At 34.7% G+C, this 24,827-nt stretch overlaps 1 protein-coding gene across 1 annotated transcript in view; it reads right to left on the bottom strand.

The window, feature by feature from the left end:
- tai (basic helix-loop-helix family member taiman) overlaps positions 1-24,827 on the bottom strand; it is a gene marked incomplete at its 5' end in the record, with an annotated part of 91,613 nt that overhangs the window by 30,767 nt on the left and 36,019 nt on the right. Inside the window, 3 exon segments of the mRNA XM_081769091.1 lie at positions 12,398-12,659; positions 15,353-15,493; positions 22,995-23,112. Coding sequence (XP_081625217.1) covers positions 12,398-12,659; positions 15,353-15,493; positions 22,995-23,112 — 521 coding nt within the window.

Below are 24,827 nucleotides of genomic sequence, written 5' to 3'. Positions count from 1 at the left end.
TACAACCATATCAGTCTTTCGAGTTCCCAAATTCCTTGGCGGTAATCTGAGGAATGCAAAGATGCAGTATCTGGAGGAATTTGTGAAGTCGCCTATACGTGTGACGGATCTATACAAGGTTTCCTTTTAATTCCAGCTTCCTTTCCTTCTTTATTTCATAAAAAAAAACATGTATAAAAAATAAATAATAATAAAAAAGCCGTAGATTCGAATTATCAGTTAAGCATCCCATAATTATACCCTTTAGGCTAAGGGGAACATTGAAGCAACTGACTGATGATAGAAGAATTCATGGAATGAGAATGTAGAGGACAAGAGTACCTGGAGAAAAAACATGGATACGATGTTGTCCACCACAAAATTACTTTGCCGGGATCAAATCAGGGACCCCACGCATTAGAGCTAAGCGCTCTACCACTGAGCCATCGTGCCCCAAAACTTAGATTGGAAACGTTCTTGAATGCAAGTTTACAAGATGAACAAATTTTACATACTTGATTACGAATCACCATGCACACGTAATGCAGAAACTACAGACAATTTGGAGACTGATCGTATCAACTGAAGGTACGAAGGGAATATTTATCTTTAACCCAGCTTATGGTGTCAAGACCAGATCTGCAATGTTCTTTTCCTTTTCTTCCCGAACTACTTCCTATGCTGCACGGTGACTGACAGAGCGTTCATATCTGTTACAAAGGGATCCCTGATTCGACCCCAGGCTAGGTGAGTGTGGTGGAAAAGTGTCCATAAGTTTTCGTTTCTCCCTACATTCTCATTTCACCACTGATTTCATAATCATTTACTTTAAATAATTATCAGTCCTATTTCGCTTAAAAGGCACATTTTAAAAACTTTGCTCTACACTGTGTTCGACTCTCAAAAGCTAGAAATCGATATTTATTACTTTGAGTATGGTTTTGTTTTTATCCATAATTTAGATATCACTATGTAAAGCCACAAGTATTCAGATAGATATATTTCACCCATTCTGTACACTATATTACAATACATTATACAGGGTTCGGCACAAAAACTGACTATTTCCAACTTGAAATTGTGATAAGACTGATTATTTCTAGTTTGTTTTTCTATTTTCCAATTGTTTGTTTATAACAGTTATGAAACATATCGCGCCTATCTTTTTGAAAAATCACTTTTTAAAAAAAATCCTCACGTTTGAGAGTCCTGTTTACGATTGATGAAACAAAACTTTTCTCTTTTAAAGATAAATTTACTTCAGACGCGAATATTGCTGTTGATTGTGATATTGAAGCCAGCTCAATTTCTGTTGCCACGAAGCGGTAGAGGGCAGAACATAGAGCATTCACTGTGGATGTTCTTTTTTTAATTAAAAACAATCAGTTAGTGCTTATTACTTAGCATGCATTTCACCAGCAATTCCATATTTATCATCGGAATCACAGTGTTCCAAGCTGCAACACCATACCGCTGTGGGTCAATCATGAAAAAGCTTGCGTTGTGAAGAAAAGACCGTAAGGAAAACAAAGCACCATCCGAACTTCAGTGAATATGAGGAAATCTAAAGAAAGTAATTTTCAAAAAGTAGGGGTGGTATGTTTCTTACCTTATTGTTGTACACAAGACGTTTTAAGATATAACTCAACTGGAAAATAAAAGATCGTATGTGAAGTAAACAGTGTAGTTAGTTTCAATTTGAAAATAGTCAAGGGCAGGGTCGGATCCAGGATTTTCTGAGGGGAGAGGGGGGGGGCACCAATAACTACCAGTACATTTGAATTGAATTTGAATTTTTTAAATGACTTTAGGCATCTCTAGTGTGAATGAGAAAATGCTGTGGAAATGCTAAGTGTTTGTTCTCGGTGAATCCTTTTCTTTCAACTTCCATGACAATCGATCGATATTGCAAAACTTTCCTATGTATTAAGCCCGAACGGAAACATGAGAGCAGAAATTTTCGGAGAGTGTCGCTATATTCACTGCTATCTTCTCACTTTAGGTAGTGTATATTTACAACGAAGGGGGATGCGTGAACCTTTGCACCCCTTCCTAAATCCGGCCCTGGTCAAGGTTTTTTTTTTTTCTACCGGATCCTGTAGAAGAAATTAATTTAAATTTTAAAACTGGATGATTCAAACGAACCCGTAGAGTTACTTGTGACTGTGTTAAGAAAAATAAAACTTGGGGAGGCTGTCAATTACTTCATCCAACTATTTAATAAGGCCCTGAGTACGATTCTCTCTCTCGCTCTCTTTGGACACATACTATAATGTAAGTTTTAAACAGCTTATTTATAAACTAATGTACGAGTTGTCAACAATGCTTGCAGTCGGCTAAAAAGAGAAGCTGTCTGCTGGTCAGGTTCACAAGAGATGATCTCAACTATACACTATTCCGTCAGGCGCTACTCGTAGTGTGGTCAGCTGACAGTTATGTTGTTTACCTTTGTCTCTACTCTAGAATGCTTTATTGCTACCTGGGTTGTTTTATTTAAAACAAATGATTAAAACTTGTTTTAAACAATTGATTTTGTTTATAACAAATTTTGTATATGTTTTAAACATTTTGTTCTAAACACGTACTTTTTAAAACTTGTTTTAAACATATGTTCATTTTACTTTATTTTAGAGAAAGAAAACTGTCAAAAGTGTTCTTCCCGTGTGAATGTTTTGATTTCTCGTGGTTACAGCAGGTCAATGTGGTTCTCTACAATTTATTTTGGCTCTTTTTTTCTCCTCATTTTTAACGTACATTACATTGTTTAAATGCTTCTCAGTTAACTTACGAGGAAGCGTCGTAGTCGAAGGTTGGACTACTTGTAGAACTGATAAAATAATTATCAAGGAAACAAATTTTTGTTGTATTCAGGAAACAAAGAAAAGGTTATTTGCTAAATTGCGGTTCTGAAATTAAAATATCGCAGATATTCGTTCATACAACACACGTTGGTTCTCAGTCTCGGTACAACTTGAAATCGTTTAACATTAGTTTTACGGGAAGAAAAAAGGATATCATTTGGAGCAAATTTATTAAAGTAACTCAAACATCTGATATGAAAATGACCATACAAGCTCATAGCAATACGTGTAGGAAAGAAATGGTTGGTTTAGTTCAAAGAACGAAGAATCATTATGAAAAATGAAATGCTGTGAAAGAAAACTGGAAACACAAACGACTGGTAAAAAGTGTTGATTTGAAAATTGCTACTGATGATTCTAACGTCAGTAATGATGTGGTTGAGATGCAACTGGAAACTTCAGAAAAGAATCAATTTTGTATCAATATATTTTTCATTATATTGTGAAAGGTTTATTTCGTCCCTCACCTCAGCTCTAAATTTTCTTTAAACTTTACACCTTGGCATAGCTTCTATGAAAGGACCAGGCGCGAAAGCGCAAGGTATGGCAGTCGCCCGCTTAACTAACTATTAAAGCGTGATAGTTATTGTTACATTAGTGCCGAACGTCAGTATCTGGGATAATTTGATCTCAATTTGTTCGTCTGTCTGTATGTATGCACCACGCTACAGCGCGCAATTTTCGGTCTTTTAACATTAAATTTTGAGGGTAGAGGCACGAGACGTCGGAATTTGCTATATAGATTTTGACTGCGATCCGACGTAAAATTTTAAAATTAGTGGTTCGGATCCCATTTTAAACAAAAGGCCCTGTCTCATATAGCCTCTCTACTAATGTAAGACTGTAAACGATCAAACAAACTAATTTATGCGTTTCGAACAAACTTGGGTTGCAAGATAAATTTGGCTCCAATTCAGTTTTCATAAAATATTTTTAGATGTGGGGCGTTCAGAGCACAAGGGATCCAAGTCCTTTTTCAGAAAGGTTCACTTTTGTTCAGCGAACATAGTATATTCGTAGCCAAGGGTACGAAATAAATGAAACCAAAACCACCTGAAGAGGTGTGGACTAGAGTTTCATAGGACAACCGCTACACAAGGTCGTTGATGGAATTGGGGAGGAAGGCTAATTTCCCCTCCTTGCTTATAATTTAAGATATTTGCATTATATTGTGTACGCTGCAGCGCGGGAATGATTAACAAGTCCAGCTCCGAATGCCATAGTCAATATTGCATAATTACGTTAAATGCAGGGTGTGTCCAAAAGAATACACCGACAGGAAACGTCATATTTTCACAATCACGAATCCGAACTGAAAGAATTGCAGATTTGGGGGTAGTAATACCGATTTAGAAACCTTTTGCTGAGCAAAGTGCAACATAAAAAATTTGAAGTCCTTACACCAAATAAATGCGGATTTTGATCAATTATAATCCATTTCCATTGGCCGCAAGGAGGTATAGGCCTATATTGCTTTCTTGTATATTTTTTGGCCCAAGGATTTCAAAGGTGGCTCTACTTTCCAGTTTCGGACCTGCTTAAAATTCTGGAAATTGCGTCTAAGCAACTTCTAAGATTTAATCATCTGTATGTTCTCTGTATTTATTCGGTGTAAGGACTTTCAGCTTGTTCTGTTGGACTTTGCTTATCAAAAGATTTCTAAAACTGCCATATTGCTCCCAAAATCTCAAATATAGAGTGGGACTTCTGTCCCACTGACGCCCCTGTATAGCGGTTGTCATATGAAACTATCCCACGCCCTTTCGCATGATTTTAGTTTAGTTACATTTGTTTTGGACTCTTGACTGCGAAGATATTACGTTTTGAAACAGAATTCATTTGCTGAGCACAACTGAACTTTGTTGAAAATGGATTTGTAACCAATGTGCTCTGAACGCCCCAAATATCTTTTTTCAGTAATTATTGACTCAAAGAACAACCAATTACATAGACTTGCAGAAAATATTCTAAAGTTAGCACAACATGAAGTGTACTTCAAATATTACTTCTCGAAAATTTATTTTAAAATAATTTTATTAGCATCAGTATTCTGAAATAGTAATGAAATTTTGCAACAAAAATCTCACCCGCCTCCACGAAACGCGAGCTTAGCCCCTAAAGGCACAACTAGAAAATTTTCAGAAGCGGTAACTCCGAAATGACTTGCTTTAGAGCTAAAATAATCTCAACCGTATTTCTGATAAAATTCTAGCCTTAAAACATGTAATATGACCCCCTTTGCATTTGAAATTTCGAATACCAATCAAAGATGTCAGCCATGATGCTTGATAGCACCATGTGATGCGTCAGACCACTTCCAAGTTTGATCATTCTCCCTCAATCCGTTCTCAATACACAAGGAGGTGAGGACTTTTGTTTCGTCATGTATATTGATAGATTGTGTGAAAATTCTATATTAGGTGGATTTTGAAATACCTAAATTGCTTATTACAACCAAGAAAGTACTTACGAGAGTCACTGGCAAGAGAGTGTAATAAAAGGGGATCGTGATATGAAATAAGTTGAGAATAATCTATACTGAAATATTCTGTACCCAACACCGTATAGTCTTAACGACAATAAAATAAATGAAAAGATCGGTTGCAAGAGCAAGGTCTTAAATACATTACACGATTTTGAAATATTTTAAAATCATGTTTTAAACTGTTCAAAATGTTTAAAACATGTTTTATTTTTTCGCGTGTGTTTTAAAACATTTTGAACACCTTTTTCACGTTTTAAACACATTTTGCTTTTTTTTTTTTTTTTTTTTTTCAACCTTGATTGTTACCAATAAAAATTACTATCCACGTTTGAACTGTATCATCGCTGCTGCAATTTTCTTCGAAGTATCATTGTCAACACCTTAAGAACAAGAAGTCACGAAGCTTATTTTACTGTATACTGAAAATAGTACATAACATATAGCTACATCGTTCAGTTTTACTTTTGATTTCAGTCTTGTTTTTGTTCGTAAGAAATACAATGCAAAGTATACCCACACACAAGATCGATATGAGAGAGAGAGAGAGATTTTCTCTCTTACGTAGTAACTTCCTAATTTAATCTTGGTGTTACATGGGAAAAACAGGACACGCTGCTCGTGACGAAAATGCGTGAAAAGCTAAGTATATATTACACTCCAGGTCTGACGGAAATTATTTATTGAAGTAACTGATTTCAGTCCAAACTGCCTTCTCGGATCTTAAAACCTCAAATGATGGACTATTCTAACCTACTAACTATGACACTACACTGGCCACTCTAAATTAAATTGAAATTAAGTGAAAACTTATGTAATAAATCAGTATTCAATGAACTTTTCTTTTGTAAGTATAAAAATAAGAATAATCATATAACAGCAATGCTAAATACTACCGTGAAATATTTCTTCTATGTTTTTCCGAGTTTCGGACCATGACTCTTCAGTTTAAAGATTGCAGTTCAGTAAAATAACTGACCAATATTTCATTATATTAGATATATTACATTATTTCAGACAAGATAGTTAATCCCATATGAATGTGAAGTTATATTTAATTAATTTTTCCTGGAAAAATATCGTAGTAACTTCTGTCTACATCAATATATACTACTATCAGTCATGGGATTTTTTAATTTCTTCCTTTTTTTATTTTTATTATTCTGATTAAACGCGTAATTATTGAACATAATGCGTTTACTTACAGAAAACATTAAGGCACAAACCGCTAATAGCGATAATATATCATATACATAATAACGATATGAATGCCTTACCTATTCTTTCGTATTGTCAGATCTACAATTGATGTCCTTGGATTATCTTTGTTAAGCAAATAAACCTTGTGTATAAACCCAGTGCTCAACTTGTATGTACAAAAATATTAGTCGCAACATTTGCGAACAAACAGTTAAGTTAGAGATTACCAACGTATTTGCATTGTCATATTTACTGTAACTGGAGAAAAGCCAAAGCAGCATTTTATAAAATCAAATTACAAAAGCGTGAGTGTGTGTATATTGTATATATAACAACTACTTATTGAGTATTTTTCCAGATTAGCCATGGAACAAGATATAATATTTCTATTTTATTCTACAGACCGAATGTATACAATGATCTATAATAGTTGTAAGGGTTAAAACTTTACCATCCCTCCGGCAACGGTTCAGATGAAAACTTGCCCATTTCAAATGAGGACTAATCATAAGAGAGTACGCTTTCGATAAGTTGAAAACAAACGTAGAAGGCTGGAAAAAAGGATGGGCCAAATAATGCCCCAAAACTTTTTCCCTTAAGTAAGACTACCAAATAAGTATTGGTGTATAAAAATGTCAGTGGTTCAGGGTATTATAAGAATCAACGATCCATGTATTGTGACTGTACGGAAGTAACACCCCTGATTCATAATGTATTGGTGCGGTAATTACCTCCCATTAAATACGGAAACATTTCTTTAAGCTCTCATTTTATACATCTACGACCAATCGTATGGTGCATGATACTAAGTCCCCACACGAACTTCTTGGCTCTCTTCATGGGTAAAACAATACTTTCATTGAGGCGATACCACTCGGTTAGCGGTGTTGCCAACCCAACAGTTATTTTTTTCAAATAGCACTACGTCGGATTATTACCTGTCTTAAATAACATGCGTTAGACAAAACTTAAAATATCGCATGTTATTCAGTGTTGCAAACTAAGAATGGTACAATATCTCAAACCTCCAAATTTTGGTCTCCTCTCAACATGAGACGGACAGGACAATGCAAATTCAAAGTAGCATAATATTTCATACTATGGTCATGATAGAGTTTTCGAATGGATAAGAACAAATATACAAGGGACTGAAAATCAATTTTTCAAAAGATTCATTTTGAAAGACTATCTAATTATGTAGATTCGCCTTTACCATTTACTGAAAATTCGATAGCTCAAATCGTTCTGCAGATACGGTAAAGTTTGCAACATTGCTTCAAATTATGTAATTCCACCTACCAAAAATGATTGTCGAAATGTCATAGGACAGTAAATTAAAAATTGTTTTATAAAAAGTTCCGCTAGTATGCTATTTTAAGCAATGTATCAAATTGAACAATCTTTTCAGTTTATCTTCGGAATGGTCTGGGATATCAAACTGCTGAAAACAGCATTATGATCTTAGAAGTCTACGATCTATGGAATTGGACGCGTAATACCTCTCTACATATACTTTCGAAATAGAATCCTTTGAAAAAAGTAAAATTTTAAATTTCGTTTCGTTTAATTTTAAATTTGGTTTTCGATGTTTATGATCCTGTAGCGTCCTAGTTTGCAGCATTGCATTGTAAGTGCGGTATTCAAGTTTTCGTTTAACGAGATCTGAAAACAGAGTGCTGTTTGATAAAAAACAACTATGCTGAGTTGGCAACACAGTTATATTGGCAGTATTGGAGAGTATGTCAAACAATGTCCCCCTCTCAATATTGATATGGTACGAAATATAAGTTTTTTTTTGTGTTAGGGCATATCAAGCCTTTTTTTTTTTTCCATAATGTTGATCTTGTGAATGCCTGACTAAGGTACCAGCTCGTTCGGCCACACAGATACCCTGGGAAAAACACACCACTCAGTTGTGGTTTTCGGAATGTGCAGTGCATATCGATCACAGCGAACTTATGCTAAGTGCATACGATGACCAAGAGTGAATTTTGTAATGTGCAGTGGAAATCATCGGTAGACTAGAAATGGGCAAAGTCAGCAGGGTGTGGTTAGAGCCTTGACTGTTTCTCGTAGTGCGATGCGATACTACTAGTTGTGAGAACATCGAAATGCTGTATGGTGGAGATCACGACGTGCAACGTCGCGTGAGGATCGATTCTGTCAAATACCCAACGAAGACCAACAGGTACACTATCTTGAAACTTTGCAGCTGCCTCTGGAACACCTTTCACGTCAAACTATATATCAGCGGTTATACGAATGCATATATCCTGTATGCACATGGACTCACCACGTGCACTCTCCTCACACAACAGCAGCGTTAGGCACGCCTACAGTGGTGTAGAGCCCACACAGAGTGGACGTCATAATAGTGGAATAGTGTACTCTTCGGTGAAGTCACGATTCAATTTGGAGAGTTACTCTCACCGCGTGTTTATTTGGAGGGCACCAGAAATAAGCTATCTCAACCAAAATGTTGAAAGGAACAAATACGGGACGGCATCATGTTCGGGGGCCGCACACTACTTGTGATCCTGTAAATGCCTGACTAAAATGACGTGAAACGCGGAATGTGTTCCAGCAACGGATAGATGAGATCTATAGGAACTGTTCAACAGTGGAAAAAAAAAAAAAAAGTTTTATAGATGACAATGCACGCCCACATAGACCACAATTGAAGATTTACCTACAGCATGAAGACACCAAGATCTCGAGTGGCCACGGCGATCACTAGACCTTAATTCTATTGAGTATGAATGGAATGCCTTCGACAAAGGATTGAAGTCTTGATATCTCCACCACGATCAATCGCTGAACTGCACAGGGTGCTTGTGCAAGCGTGGAATGTTTAATCACAGGAGGTGCTTGACAGCCTAATCCGTAGTATGGGTGTACGCTGTACAGCCTGCATAGATATTCGCGATAACCACCACCCGCAATGAACATTTCTGTCAAAAAAAAAAAAAAAAAAAAAAAAAAAAAAAAAAAAAAAAAAAAAAAGTGCTAACAGCTGGTGACTCACATGAAGAAAGTTAATTCAGTCATATTTTCCGGTGTTCACACGTCATCACAAGGGTGTCTTTGTCCATAAATATTTGTTCCACGCTTCTGAGCAGCAGAAACATTTTTGTAGTAACTGTTCATTTGTCACTGTTATTCAACTTTCCCTTAAGTTTTGGATTTGACTACACATATACAAAAGCAAACATTTCACCAAGTTGTTGTGTGTTCTGCTTCATATTACAATGAGTTCTAACATCAGTCAGATACTGCAGAACTAGACTGCAGATAATAACTTACGAATCAACTGCTTAAGACGGTAAAAATGATCACACGACTTACATTTATGAATAAATGGACTTGCATTTATAAGGATGAAGGTTTATGCAACACGTAACTAAAATGTTTTGCGGTTTACATATTTGCCACACGGAAAAACTATTTTATGTGAGTGAATGGGATATGAAGAGCTACTGACAAACTCATAGTTATCTGTGAAGACGTTAATGGATTCACTTCATTAACGAATTCAGCCGAGCTAAACGCTCTATCTATTAACAAAAACAATTAAAGAATTCACTTTCACTCAAGGTTTATCGTGTGGAGTAACAAAGTCAAGTCTTGTTCAAAAAAATATCTCAGTCATTCACGTCTCTTTGAAAACCCCTTTATTTTTACTCAGAACTGGAATTAAATCAAACGATGCATATTTTCTCCAGCCAACTGAGATCATTATTTAGAGCCAAAATATTAGAATTTAGTACATATGGATACCGAAGTATGGCCATTTAAAGCAAGGTGGGTGACGAAGATTTTTTTGAACAAGATTGAGTGCGAACATTATAATCTTCATTGTGAACATAAACTATAGGCGTATTATTAATCAATGAGTTACCATTAACGAAATAACTCGAACAACAATCAATAAGTTCAATAGCAGAAGTACACGGAATTTAATATACCATTACTTACGATGTAACGTATCTTACTACTCTTATTTAATTATCTTACTGGTACAGTATACGGGACGCCAATAATAATTTTTCCATACTCAATAACAAAATCTATGTTTTGGCATCGTTATGGAGTTTGGGGATGTTACGACACCGGAAGAAAATACCCTACGTTAGAATGTTCATGGATGCGTTTTAGTCTCAATTCTATTTGGACTTAAAAAATCGAAACAATGACGGGGCACATAAATATCTTTCATCGCACCAAATGCTTTATGAATAAGGCTAAATGTGAGAGTTTAAAATTTCGAGTTCTCAGCACCAAGACATGAAAGATAAGACTAGCACCTAAAGATTACCATGGGATTCAAATCATACAAGCGCTCACTGGAAATCAAACTCTGGTTTTCCGCACCGTAGGCTGTAGTGCTAACCGTTCAGCCACGAAGAAGCGTTAGGACTACTGCGTATAGGTTTCCAAAAATACATTAAAAATTATGCATTTCACGTACGTAAAATTCTTTTTAAAATATTGTCAGTCACGGTAACGTACCTGACACTAGAATTTCATCTTTCGCGCAGATATAATAACGTCTCTGTTCCAAACCAGTAGTGATTGGGACTTTCCTATATAGTAAGAGAACCACTAAATAGAGCAGTCTTAAGAATCTAAAAACGTGGAATTAACACATTAATTCAGAAAAAAAGAATACTACTTAAGGGAAAGATTTTTTCTAAATGCATTTATTTTACAATCAAGCTTCCCCCATTTGCTCTCATTTACGAATGCTTTGCCACGCAACGTTTGCAGGCCTTGTTAAATAATAATAATAATAATAATAATAATAATAATAATAATAATAATAATAATAATAATAATAAATAGCAACGTCCTACACTCTTACCTACAGTTGGAATTAAATCGGAAGTGCGGATTTTCTTTGGCCAAATCTAAAAATCAATTCTAACTTTACTAACGATGAAAGCGAACACAACTACGGTAATAAAAATAAACTGGACTAGACAAAGATTAATACCAAAATCAAATGACAGCTAACATGTACTGAAATAACTCGTTTACGTGTCTAACTACCTTTTATATTGTAAAGAAGTATAGGAAACCAAATAAGCAATTTGACCGTACCAATCACACACCAATTTTGTATCCAAATTACAGTCAATGATCTAAGCATTTCGGGCTACATACAAACAGATTTCATATGTGATTAGCGTCGTAACTTACTAATGATTTGGCTAACATGTGATAATTTCCGTATTCAGAATGTATGTTTCGTATTTTATCTACGACTTATATAGGAAGATGCAAGCCATGATTTTTCCACACGGTTATCCAAATACATTATGAAAAAGAGATTTTTATATTGCGTGCAGTAAAGAATGTCAGAAATCTTTTTAAGCATACAGAATAAATTAATATTGGGCTAAACAAATTATTTCCCATCATTTATTTACAGTGGAAGAAGCAAATAAGAGTTTATCGTGTTTCCAACACTAAACTTCAAGGATGTTAAACGGAGAAAAAGTAATTCAGTTTCAAACTGACAAGACTACCTAATAAACTGCTTTTAAAATACCTCTGGCACTGGACTACGAATTCAGATTCATAGGTTGAAGTGTTAAAACCACAGATTCAGAATGACGTGTGTTTCTCTTCTCGTCCACAATTGGAAAAGAAGGGCTTCACAACCCGATCTGATGTTTAAATTCATCGCACCTTTTTTTTACTTGCTTGAAACCTGTGTGTTTAGCATACACTACATTAATGACACTTTACTTGTATGTACAATGTTATTTTGCCAACTGTACACAAAATAGTGCTCAATAATAGGCGGTAAAATAAAAATTATGTACGTCAAGAATCAGTCAAAATCAGTAATTTTATATTTATCCTACAATACCTGGAACTTGACCAACGGTTCCCACAGCATTAATTCTCTGCAGCCGAAGCTGCTGGAATCCTTGAGTTTGATACGTAACTCCTCCTGGATTCGAAGTATTTGGAGTTGGGGATGCAGACGGAGGGAAAGGTTGGTTGGACTCTACACTAGATGGAAATGGAGACTGTCGAGATCCTGTTGTGCTAGGACTAGGCAGCGATCTCACGGGCGGTAACTGCTGCCGCTGTTGTTGCACAAAGCCACGACCTCCTCCAAAATTACCCTGCAAACAAATTTTTTTTTAGTTATTTACTACATATTATATATATATATATATATATATATATATATATATATATATATATATATATATATATATATAGTGTGTGTGTGTGTCATCCGTGTAGATGCGATAACATTTACCCCATCTACTAAATAAGTCATTTTAAGACATGAAAAAACAAAAAATTTACGAAAATTAAATTTTTTTACAGGTATTTTACACTTGAAAATATCAAGCAGTACAACGTGATTACACGCGAAATATGTCAATAACTAATTTTAAAAAATGCAGTCCATCATTATTTAGTAAAATTACATTTCCAAGGGAAAAATTAACTTCCAAACTATATTGGTAGAACTTGTCAAAAGAAGCTGAACATAATAATTAAATTTCAAAATTTCAAAGTTTTTAAGTTTCAAATTACAGCATAACTCAAGGTTGAAACGAACTACACATGGATGATAAACCTTCTTGCGTCCCAACTTCTTTTAAAGGACTTGAAGCCATGCAAAGGAATCTGATATAGATTATATATATATTATAAGTATGTATGTATGTATATATCAGGGTGTCTACTGAGTTTAATTTTCAAAATTCCAGTATATTCAGTACAACTATCAGCAAAATTCCTGTACCTAATACAATGATTTTTAAAAGTTCTTTAGAAATAATCACTCTTGATGATTTGTTTAATTGTTTTACCATCAAACGAATATATTTTTAATAAATTTCGTTAATCTTTGTTAAAAAATCATTGTATTTAAAAATATATTTTTAAAGGGCCTCCCAACTCCCCTCACTACCCCCATTCCACAAATTGCTTTAAATGTTTAATTACAAAATGTATACAACTTTTGCTCTGAAAAAATTACAATCTCAATGGATACAAAATTGTTTGTAAGACTATTAAAACAATTACAAAAAAGTATTGTTGACAAAATTACCAGTTTTACGATTTTTCCAGTATGTGGATCAAAATTCCAGTAATTTTCAGTATTTCCAGTATAATTCAAGTATTTACAGTATCAGTAGACACACTGTATATGAATTAAGTTTTAGTGGATTTCACTAATTGAGTGATTTCTGAAGGATCTGGCATACGAAATCGAAATGCATAGCAAAGGAATACTGAAGTATGCATGTAGCCAGCTATGCAATGACACCGTTGTTACATGGTTACCCTTAATTCTTAATTATCAACCTATTCCTCCAATCTGGCTCTTGATGTTTCGTTTGCCATACTCTCTTATTGAACAACATCGAAAAGGTACAGACTATCCTTTCTTGCTCTAATCACTTATCAGTAATTTATAATTTCGAGTATTTCTCTTGTCCAAAATTAATGCTCCTGAGTTAACGATCGATGACAAATCTTGTTTATCTACTTCGACTACAAAATCTAATTCTACTCTATATTCTAAGAATTTACCGGAAAAATAAAAAAGTAATATGAGTTTAAGAAGAGCTGTATGTAGAACTTAAAAAGTAGTATAAAGAACTCTAACATTTGTAAAACGAATTCAGGTCAAAATCTGTCACTGAATTTGGTAATTTAGAATATTGCTTGAAATTAAAGTAATATTTTATATAACCAACGAATTCTTATTAGCAAATACAACTCAAAGTTCTAAATAATTTATATAAAGTTCATGTTGCCTTAATAGTACACACTGCAGTTTGCCTCTATTTGATAAATAGTCCAACCTAACTATGTTACATGAAAAACTTACAAAAATTCCACGAATTCTTATAATATCACGGAAATTTCTCTTGGGTGTAATGTTCACGATATAACGGAATAAAACTTCAATATTGTTACTTCTAAAAAGAAAATCCTAGTTATAACACACTTCTATTAACTAAAATGCTTATATTTTAAAGACTAGTGATCCTAAGGTAGGGTGACCAGACGTACTGATTTTCGCAGTACAGTCCTGCGTGTTGAGAAGATGCCTAGAAAATCGAGAAATGTCCTTTTTTTTAAATGTCCTGAGTTACGGTAACTCATTTGCAATATTTTAATGTTTCATTCTTTATTCATCACACGCACTCTTTTCCTGAATGATGAACCGCTTTATTTTATAACACTTTTCGAAAGATTACGAAAGCAGAACAATCAACAAACCATTGTTTTGCAATACATTGTTTTTACTAGAACGGTTTCTTGATATATTGGGAAGGTAAGAAAAATTTCTACTTTAAGTTACGACAGTGATACTAACAAGTAGACGCTCCCTTACGCCGGTCTAAATTTTCCCATATTTCTCAAAATAATCCTACGCTTCGAAAATAGATGTTTTTTAAAAATCTTTAGCCCTACGAAGTTTTACTGTACGTTCATAAAAATAAACCACTCTTTGTCATTTATCAAAACATTTGGAGTTGTGTTGAATTCCTTCAGTACTTTTGTTCAGTGCTTTTCTTTGTAACGAAAATGAGTGATTAACTTAAGGTTACAGTTAGACCTAAATGCAATAAGAACATGCGTACTGCCGACACAGTAAACTACCATATACTATTATATTTGTCCCACCTGTTACTTGTCACAATCTGGTCACCCTAATATAAGGATTAGAGTAACATCTGAAATCTTTCGATAGTAATTATACAAATGATTATTTATTAAGAAAATTAATGCAAAATTTCAGAATAAAACAAATAAGATTACCACTACATATATGGAGTGAACTTACCGCTAACTGTGCATTCAGCATCGGGTTCTGCTGCTGTTGCATGCTTAAACGCGATGCAGAATGAGTCCAATTGGAGTTCGACTGACTTTGTGTTGACTGCGACATGATACTCTGGGACATAGGAGGATATCCTTGTTGACCCTGCATTTGAAAACAAAGTATTAATATAAAAAAATACAATAGTTTTAATTATTGCCGTTACAATTCCTGCACACAAATGACTTACGAACTGTGCAACATACTCGAAATAATTAGTTCTTACACTGACTACAACTATCTTCTACTTAGCGTTCCTTATGTTGAAATGAAGCTTGTCTTATCTCGCACTTATAGGGCAAGGGCAAATAAAATAATGACGTTTTATTCTTTCTTACAGTCTCCTTTACACACCTACACAGCAGGACGTGTTCTATTCTCTCGGCAGGAAGGTTTACGGAATCTAAACTACTGAAATAAAAACGAAACTTCTTGTTTTTACCATTTTTCATCGTGAATAAAAACTTCTTCCATATATACGCCTGATTTGATCTACTTCTTCAGAAAAATAATGCTGTAAATTAACGACTTATTTATAACCAGATAGTAAGTAAAACAAGTTCTACAGGAAAAGAAAAAATACATATCGTTGCTAGATTATACTTCCAACTAAATAAGCTTTATAGGAAAAGTTATACAAGTGAACAGTGGTTATAAATTGAAATAAGATCGAATAACTAACGATTTTAAATATGAAGTAACCTTAATTACGAAGTCTTCTGTCAATCAAGTTAGTTCCGTTTGTTTCCCTTGCATTACTTTCGATGATATTAACACTGTCAGATCTAAAGCCGTGTATGAAAATACGAAGTGTACATTAGATAAGTGTACTCTTTGTCCAATTAACTTATGATCAGCACTTCGTTCCAGCACCTCATCGCGATAGACTAGGGAACATTGATAACAAATGAAAGAATTTCGTGTGCAAGATTTTTTTTAATGAATTACTTTCCGGATACATTAAAGATATCATGTAGACTGACAATACGATAAAACTATAAAATTAATTAGAGAAGTGTTTTTTTCATGTATGCCAACAACTTCAAAAGTTGCATTCTGTCTCTGTACTTGCAAATATTGATCATTTTTCATCTCACGTACAGATTAACAAGAGCAGAGTGTAAAGGCAATGACAATGTACATAAAAATAAATTCGTAATAGCATGGAAATAAAAAGTATTATTGCTGAATTCTATTTAGGCATGCTTGCGCGACGGATGGAGAATAGCACTGGGGATTACGGAGCAGTGTCACTTGTTTCTTCGTAAAAGTAACTTAGGGAATTCATTGCGAGCGAAGACAGGCAACTAGCAAGAGCATTAGGGCACCGAAGGTAATGACAGGAGCGCTATTTACAGTAAATATTGCAGAAAATAACTTTGAAAAAAACATATTTATCAGGTTTTAGAATGTTCATATATTGAGTAATTGCTTTCTGTAAGAGGATTAACCAACAATGGCACTTATCTGAACTGTGCTATTTTTACCATATTTTGCTGATAATTAGTTAGTTAGATGATACTCTTTCTTTGCGAACGTATAAATTTTACCTATTAACCTTCGAAATAATATGACTATATTCTCAATCTGTGTGAAAAATTAACACTTACAAGGATAAAAAGAAAGAATTTGTGCAGTTCAATAATATGACGACCAAAATCTGCATAATTCTCAGAAAGAAGCTATTATGTCCCCGTTGCGAATGATTAGTCAGTTACGAAACATATCCTCTCGTCGAAATATAACCATAAGTAAAAATTGCTAATATGAATTTTATGAAAATTATGAGACGGTCTTATGAATAATGTATTTGTGTAATGGCTCTCTTTGTTCAACGACACGAAAGGTATTTATTTTATTTATATTTATAAAATAAATCCCTTTCGTGTCATTGAACAAAGAGAACCATTACACAAATACATATTAAGAAAATGGAAGAACATTGATAAACGTATGTAAAACACTGACCATTTTTCTTTTTACCAGCTGCCGAAAGTGCAATATTCTGGCTCTTCACACAGACAAAGTACACGGGATTATGGTATCCTTAAAAAAATTTGTTTAGAATCAAACCTATTAGAAATTTACCGAAAATAAGCGTATTTCAAATGTGCACTAGCATCTTTTAGACACGGCCTAAAACTAACCAAGTATGAGTACTGCGTATCCCTCAACTAGCTTACAATCATTCAATAAATTACGGGAAAAAAATATATATTTTGGTAAATTTGATGTAATAAAATTTTTTACTGTTTGATTTTTGTAAAATTTTATGGAGTTATACTATATTTCAATTCATTTGGGCTTATATTCAGTGTTAAAATGAAAACTTTTCAGCTTCTGTTTAAAACACTCATTTTTATTCTTCATACTTATAAAAATTAAGAACTTCCTTTTCCGAACCTTGTTTGTCGTCAAATAGATGCTTTGACAAACAGTTTGTTTCTATTGTTCTTCTAGACGACTTCTAATTTTTATTTTGCCTTCTGTTTTCAATCTGTTGGTCAGAGCCTTAGCAGCTTAAAATGTATTAGAGCAAGAGCCCAGACACATTTATTTAACCCAACGAGGCCAAAAGGTTTGAAAGTCGATTCTAATGTGAAAAAGTCTCAGGAATTCGAAAATGTAACTCTTACAACTGTAAACCAGTCATGATACGCGCTACAGGGTGTTTAAGAAGTAAAAGTGTTCCAGTTGTAAGATTTCACCTCATATAATTTAAAAAATAACTTCGTTATCGTTCAAGATAGAAACTTCTTTCTTGCTTTATTTCCGAGAATATACTCCAGATCTCAATCTGAATAGTAAAAGATTTTTTATATGGCCGCCATTTTAAAATATGGCGCCTGAAAACGGAAAAAAGTCATTTCTGAACTACAATTCTTGTATTTCAAGACTAATTACTAGGAAACAACTACGTTTTCGGAAACAACTTGAAGTAAATGTAATTAAGCATTTTAAGAGCTTGCAAATGACACCTATATCATTGCTATATCTTTAAAAATAATTGAGCTAATTAATTTTATTTAGTGTTATGTGTATTTGTTTTTAACTTATATGTGAAAAGTTTTAAAAGATTTATAGTAAGAGTCCATACACATTTATTTAACCTAAGGAGGTCGAAAGGTTTGAAAATCGAATATAATGTGAAAATGTCTTAGGAATTCAAAAATGTTACTCTTACAACTGTAAACCAGCCATAATTTGCGCTACAGGGTGTTTAAAAAGTTAAAATATTTAAAAAAAAATGACGTGAAGCATTGTGATGGCATGCAAACGTTTACAACGGTTAAAGTGCTTTCCGTTTATGAAACCTTTCAGGGAACCTTGGACAAGAATATCAACGGAAGTCATCAAAGCCGGTAATCCAGATTCATCAATTATATATCCAAGGCATGCAAAGAAAGTCATTGAAATATGGAATGCACCGAAGCATATGGATATGTTGTCGTACAAAGGTTTTTCTTGAGCCTGAATTTGCATTGCTGGTTTAGCAATAGCGAGGTCGTATGTGACAACAGCATATTCTTGACCACATTCATTGGCAATTTTCTGGGCTATCTTCAAAGTTTCTGCAACCACATCTAATCTAGTTGGAGGTTCCGTTATATTTTCCATATATCCAATTGCCTGTCTAGGAAGATTGTCTCTAGAGTAACTGGAATTCCAACCTATCCACATAGGTGTTGTTGAAACACAATCAAATAACATCATCCAAAGAGCGTCCTTCTTATACCCAAGTTGAAACGTAATTGAATCAATCATGCTTTTTGTTGTATAATTGAATGCAGTTATTTTAGGCTTCTTCCTGTAAGGCTCGAGATCTTTTTCTTCTGCGGTATATGTTCTCCTGAGTCGGGTTATCTTTTGTCGGTGCTCTCTACTAGTATGTTCCGATTCTTCAGGTTTGACTGAAATATTTTGATAGCAAATCCCTGTTGTATCATGTAATGTTCCTTTTCCAGAGAGTGTCTCAGAATTCTCATCAAAATTATCCCATGCTAAACAGGTGGATAGATTGTTTTCTGCTTGAAGGCCATCTGGCAGTAGAGAATTTTTTTCAGATATGGCGAACCCCATTTCAGTTTCCAAGGACTCGACGATGTGATAGCTAACACAATGACCAAATCTGTTTAGCATATCAATGATCTTTCTGCTTCCAGTCATACTTTTAAGACCCAATCCTAGACACAGATGCTTAGACGGCTTAATATGACCTCTGGTAGTTGCAAATAGGGCATCTGCAGAAGATGATTGTACAAATCTCTCTACATGTTCATACTCCTCAGTTCCAGTCACTCTTCCAGTATACAATGTTCTGAAGAATTGGTGTAGAATTTCTGGAGGTTTAGCTGTATCTTCTGCTATAGAATCTGCAGTTACTGGTGATGTTAGATCGCATCCTGATGACCTTAATTTAAGAATTTCAGTACGAAGTATTCTTGCTGTTTCCATTACTTTCCACTTTGACGAATCTGCATCACCAAGAGCTTGCTTTATGGCTTCTTCTTTCTCTAAAGCGATTGGATATAAGATTTTTCCATATTTGTTTGATAGTTTTGTTGATGACAATATATCTTTGAATCGATTCAGTAATTTACATTCAAGCTTTTGAGTTGTATAGCTTTCGATGTCAGATGCATCTTCTGCAGCAACCAATAACATATAACGAGTATGAAGGGATGTGAGAAATTCTGCTCGTTTTCCATCTATAAATTCACTTTGTACGTATTCAGACAACTGAAGAAAGGCTTTTTCATGAACTCGTCTTGAAAATGTTTCTTTGGTTGGTACACTTGGAGATTGCTTTGTTACTACTCTCTCTGCTTTGTTTAAATACTGTTTTCTGCAACTATGATGATACAGTACTTCTTTGGCTACAAAATCAACATGTGTTAGTTGTGTGTCTAGAACGTTATCTTGCAACACTTTAATGGCTGCTTTAATGCGTTTTTCGGCATTAAAATCCTCACAGATTCCCAGTAGCTCGAGTTTGCCCTTGCTTCTTTTCTGTACTGTTTTGCAAAACACACAAACCTGTTTAAAAACTCCCGTACTTGAAGTTTGGATGTCATGACCTTGAGAACGTAAATTATTTGATGTTGAAGGTTGCTCTTCCTTAGTAACATTTTTTTTCTTTTTCAACTGCAGTGAAGTTTTTGTAGCATGAAAGATAGTAACCACAAACATCACCTGCCTCACTAATGACCAATAACGATTTTATGACATCTGCATATTTAGTTGTTCTGAAACACTTATGTCGACGATTTGCTGCTGCTTTAACCTTAATCCACCTCCTCTCGTCAAATCGAGGAATAGGTTCAGTTGTAACCTGTCCATGAATATGAATCACACAGGAGAGAGTTTGTGAAGGATTTTCATTCATTGTATAGACTTGATGTCAGGACCAGAAAGGGAAAAAAATGAAAATTCTTCTTAATACCTCTTTGTACAAATGATTGCGCTAAGTAAACTGTACACCTAAACAAATTAGTTTTATCCACATGAGCCAAAAGGTTTGAAATTTGATGCATCTCAAAAATATTTTTCGCATTGTGGGAGTATACATTAGATTTCTTAGTTCACTAAAGTACAGTACTACTTTTTTACGAGGCATCTTTGGAACCACCCTGTATAACACAAAAAGTTAAATATTGTGTAAAAATAATATTATGAGCATTTAGAAACATGACCCTATTAGGAATTACTTTTACAGTTTCAAGTAACAGTTTGCGCTAAATAAATGTTCTTAGAGTGTCATTTAAAAAAAATATTTTAACTTTTTAAACACCCTGTAGCGCGAATTATGGCTGGTTTACAGTTGTAAGAGTAACATTTTTGAATTCCTAAGACATTTTCACATTATATTCGATTTTCAAACCTTTCGACCTCCTTAGGTTAAATAAATGTGTATGGACTCTTACTATAAATCTCCTAAAACTTTTCACATATAAGTTAAAAACAAATACACATAACACTAAATAAAATTAATTAGCTCAATTATTTTTAAAGATATCGCAATGATATAGGTGTCATTTGCAAGCTCTTAAAATGCTTAATTACATTTACTTCAAGTTGTTTCCGAAAACGTAGTTGTTTCCTAGTAATTAGTCTTGAAATACAAGAATTGTAGTTCAGAAATGACTTTTTTCCGTTTTCAGGCGCCATATTTTAAAATGGCGGCCATATAAAAAAGTTTTTACTATTGAGATTGTGATCTGGAGTATATTCTCGGAAATAAAGCAAGAAAGAAGTTTCTATCTTGAACGATAACGAAGTTATTATTTTTTAAATTATATGAGGTGAAATCTTACAACTGGAACACTTTTACTTCTTAAACACCCTGTAGCGCGTATCATGACTGGTTTACAGTTGTAAGAGTTACATTTTCGAATTCCTGAGACTTTTTCACATTAGAATCGACTTTCAAACCTTTTGGCCTCGTTGGGTTAAATAAATGTGTCTGGGCTCTTGGACTATATGTTGTCTTCATGCCTTACGATCCAGTGTGCTTCCGTTATTTCTATACTAGACATTTTAAACCGAAAACCCGGACAAATGGCACCAGAAAGGATTAACAAACGTCATATCAGTAAGAATGAAAAGCAAATGTTATTAGCTTTGCCTGTGAGCAATAATCACTATAAAAGTGAAAATAAGTTATGATGTTCAAAATTCATAAACAGTCATCATACTTTCAGATATAATACGTAGGATTGCACCAATCCATGTACAGGATTAGTCCTTTTGAAGAGTTCGTTCGAAATCAATGAGACCAAGTGCAGAATTAGAAAAGTTATGTAGACTGAAAAATCTAACTAACTACGACAAAAATCAGCGCATATTCTGTGCTGAAAATCAACACGTGATCCTTTGTTAAATCCTAAACATAGTGTTACTCCACAAAGGTACTGGAGATGCGCCACCGCTGCATCCGGGCCGGACAGGTCAAGACATGTCTGAATAAGTTCCCGAGCGGTGGTGCTGAGTGTGTTTATCGTGTGTAAACAGTACAATGAAGGTATAGTGTGCGCGGTTGAAACCAAAATTGATATGAAAATGGAGCAGCGAAAGAATATGCTGTTGATTCAAATTTGGAAAATCAGCGAAAGAGACTCAGGAAATACTAACAACTTTACGAAGAATGTAAATTTAAAGTGGGTTTGTAAGTGGTTTAAACGTTTCCAAGAAGGGCAGGGACACTTTGAAAGACGCATTCCGAACTGGTCGGCCTGCAACTGCAGGCACCCCGGACAACGTCCAGGAAGTGACAGAACTTTTGGCCCAAGATCGCAGTGTTACAGTGTGAATGATAGCGAAGGAAGCGGGAATATATTCATGCAATCTGTTACAATTATTTTCTATATATTACCAAAATATTGTTTGTCTAAACACTTCATCTACGTATGAACTGTAGTATTTTGAATATTAATATTCACTTCAGTACATAAATCATGGTATGCTTTATAGTTCAATAACTTTGAATACTTCGAGAATCATACAGAAGGAAGAAAAATCTAAGACATCCTTTCACTATAACAAATGCATATACAAAAGCTTTTAACCAAATAGTATTCTGAAAGAAACACTGTCCAATTATACTTACCTGTGAGATGCGAGGAGAGAGCTGTGACTGTTGAAATGGTGGTAAACCACCAGGAGGATGAGGTGACAACCGCGCCTGAGGTCCTTGCTGGTTTCCTGTGAAATTGTTCAGTCCTGAACTGCGATTAAAAAAAAAAAGTTTGCAACAATTATGTATTTACTCATGACGAGATAAACTGTAAAAAGAATACATTATTCCATCTGAAATATCTTCAATATCTCGATATTTTTTTTTCGTATACATATACACGCCTCAAGGTTTTACTCCTACTTCTCCAGAATCATATTAATGTTAGGTCCCAGTCCCCCCCCCCCCAAAAAAAAAAAAATTGCTATCGAGCATTTATGTGGTAGCAATGTTCGCACTGCTTGTATCTTTCGATGCAAGATAAAATGAAGAAAGTGGATGTAATCTGCTAGTGTGTGCTAGTTGTAGTCGCCACAATTAAACGAGGACATTAGTGAGATCAGGTTAAATATTGGAATCCAAACAGTGTTACGCTTTACGAGTTTAAACTGGGGAACAAACTCGAAGAAAAAATATACCAAGCATTTGAGAAGGATGTATAATCGAGTGGATAGTGCAACGGTTAATTAACAAATTTAACACAACTAATTCTTCAGGTCACAATATGTATGGGAAAATCACAAGCCCCACACGAGACACTCAAAATGTTCAGATTAAGATGGTCGAACATGTGAACATTTGGAAAAAGCACAGAATCCCAGAACAGAGATTATTCTCGCAAAAGCTCGGGAAACTGTATAAAGAGGAAAAATGGAATCAATAAGAGTTGACTGCCGTTCAGAAAGCGAGTAGAGTAAATGTTTCTTTTTAGTCTCATCATGGTAAGGATCCGTTTCCGAACAGTATACTGACGTGCAATAAGAAATTAGCTTCTTACAATACTTCATTGGCCCGTCGTCATTAGTTGACTCCAGATGAACCCACTTCAAGCAAGTGTGCACTACATTAGCTGAAGGTTATGCTATGTAGTGGCCTACTTCGGATATCGTGTATCTAACTGCTGCCAACTGGCCAGATCATTAATGCAATCGTATTCCCAATGGTCGCAATTAAGCATAAGGAATTAAAAAGTACACAAAGTCAACGCTTGTATATTTCAGAGGTGCTTCTCTGCTTCAGTACAAGAAGTCATATACTGCACAATTCATCTGTTAACGTTCTTATATGACGAACTTGGGAAACGTTAAAATATCCCTCACATTTCCTGGGCACTACATCGTACGATTATCATTTGTACAATCCGCGGCAAAAAACCTGCAACATGAGGATGTAAGTTTATTGTGAAACTACGCCTAACAGCACAGGCAATCAACATAACTTTTAAGTGGAACGAATCACGCCAGGATAAACCTCGGCCTCCTCCCGTGCACACTTATTTTGGAGCAAAAGACTTCGTCATTTCACAATAAACTTATATGCTCATGTTGCAGGTTTTTTGCCGCGGATTGTACCATTTGTTCGACTATTATATGCGGAAACGACTGTAATTGAGTGCATAATGCAACCTCTGCACTGGACTTCTTTCGTTCACGCTCCGCTGAATATTAATACTTCTGCTCGAGTGTTGTAGACTTGTGGGAATTACTTCCGATTTTCAAGGTACGTTTTACCTCATGTTACCGGCTTTCTCTTTGACTACTCACAATGTATTATCTATTCTGAAGTAGTTCCATAGCAGATTGACTTAAAAATATTGGGCTTTTGAGAATACAATTACTGTGATTTGAAAACATTATGAAACCACATATGAACCATTTAGTTAGACAATCATCTGCCAGTTTTTGCCAACACTATTATCTCGTTGCT

Source organism: Thermobia domestica, chromosome 8 (assembly GCF_964235325.1).
Source record: "Thermobia domestica chromosome 8, izTheDome1.hap1.1, whole genome shotgun sequence".
Classification (NCBI taxonomy): Eukaryota; Metazoa; Arthropoda; class Insecta; order Zygentoma; family Lepismatidae; genus Thermobia; species Thermobia domestica.
This window is presented reverse-complemented; position numbering and strand designations above follow the sequence as displayed.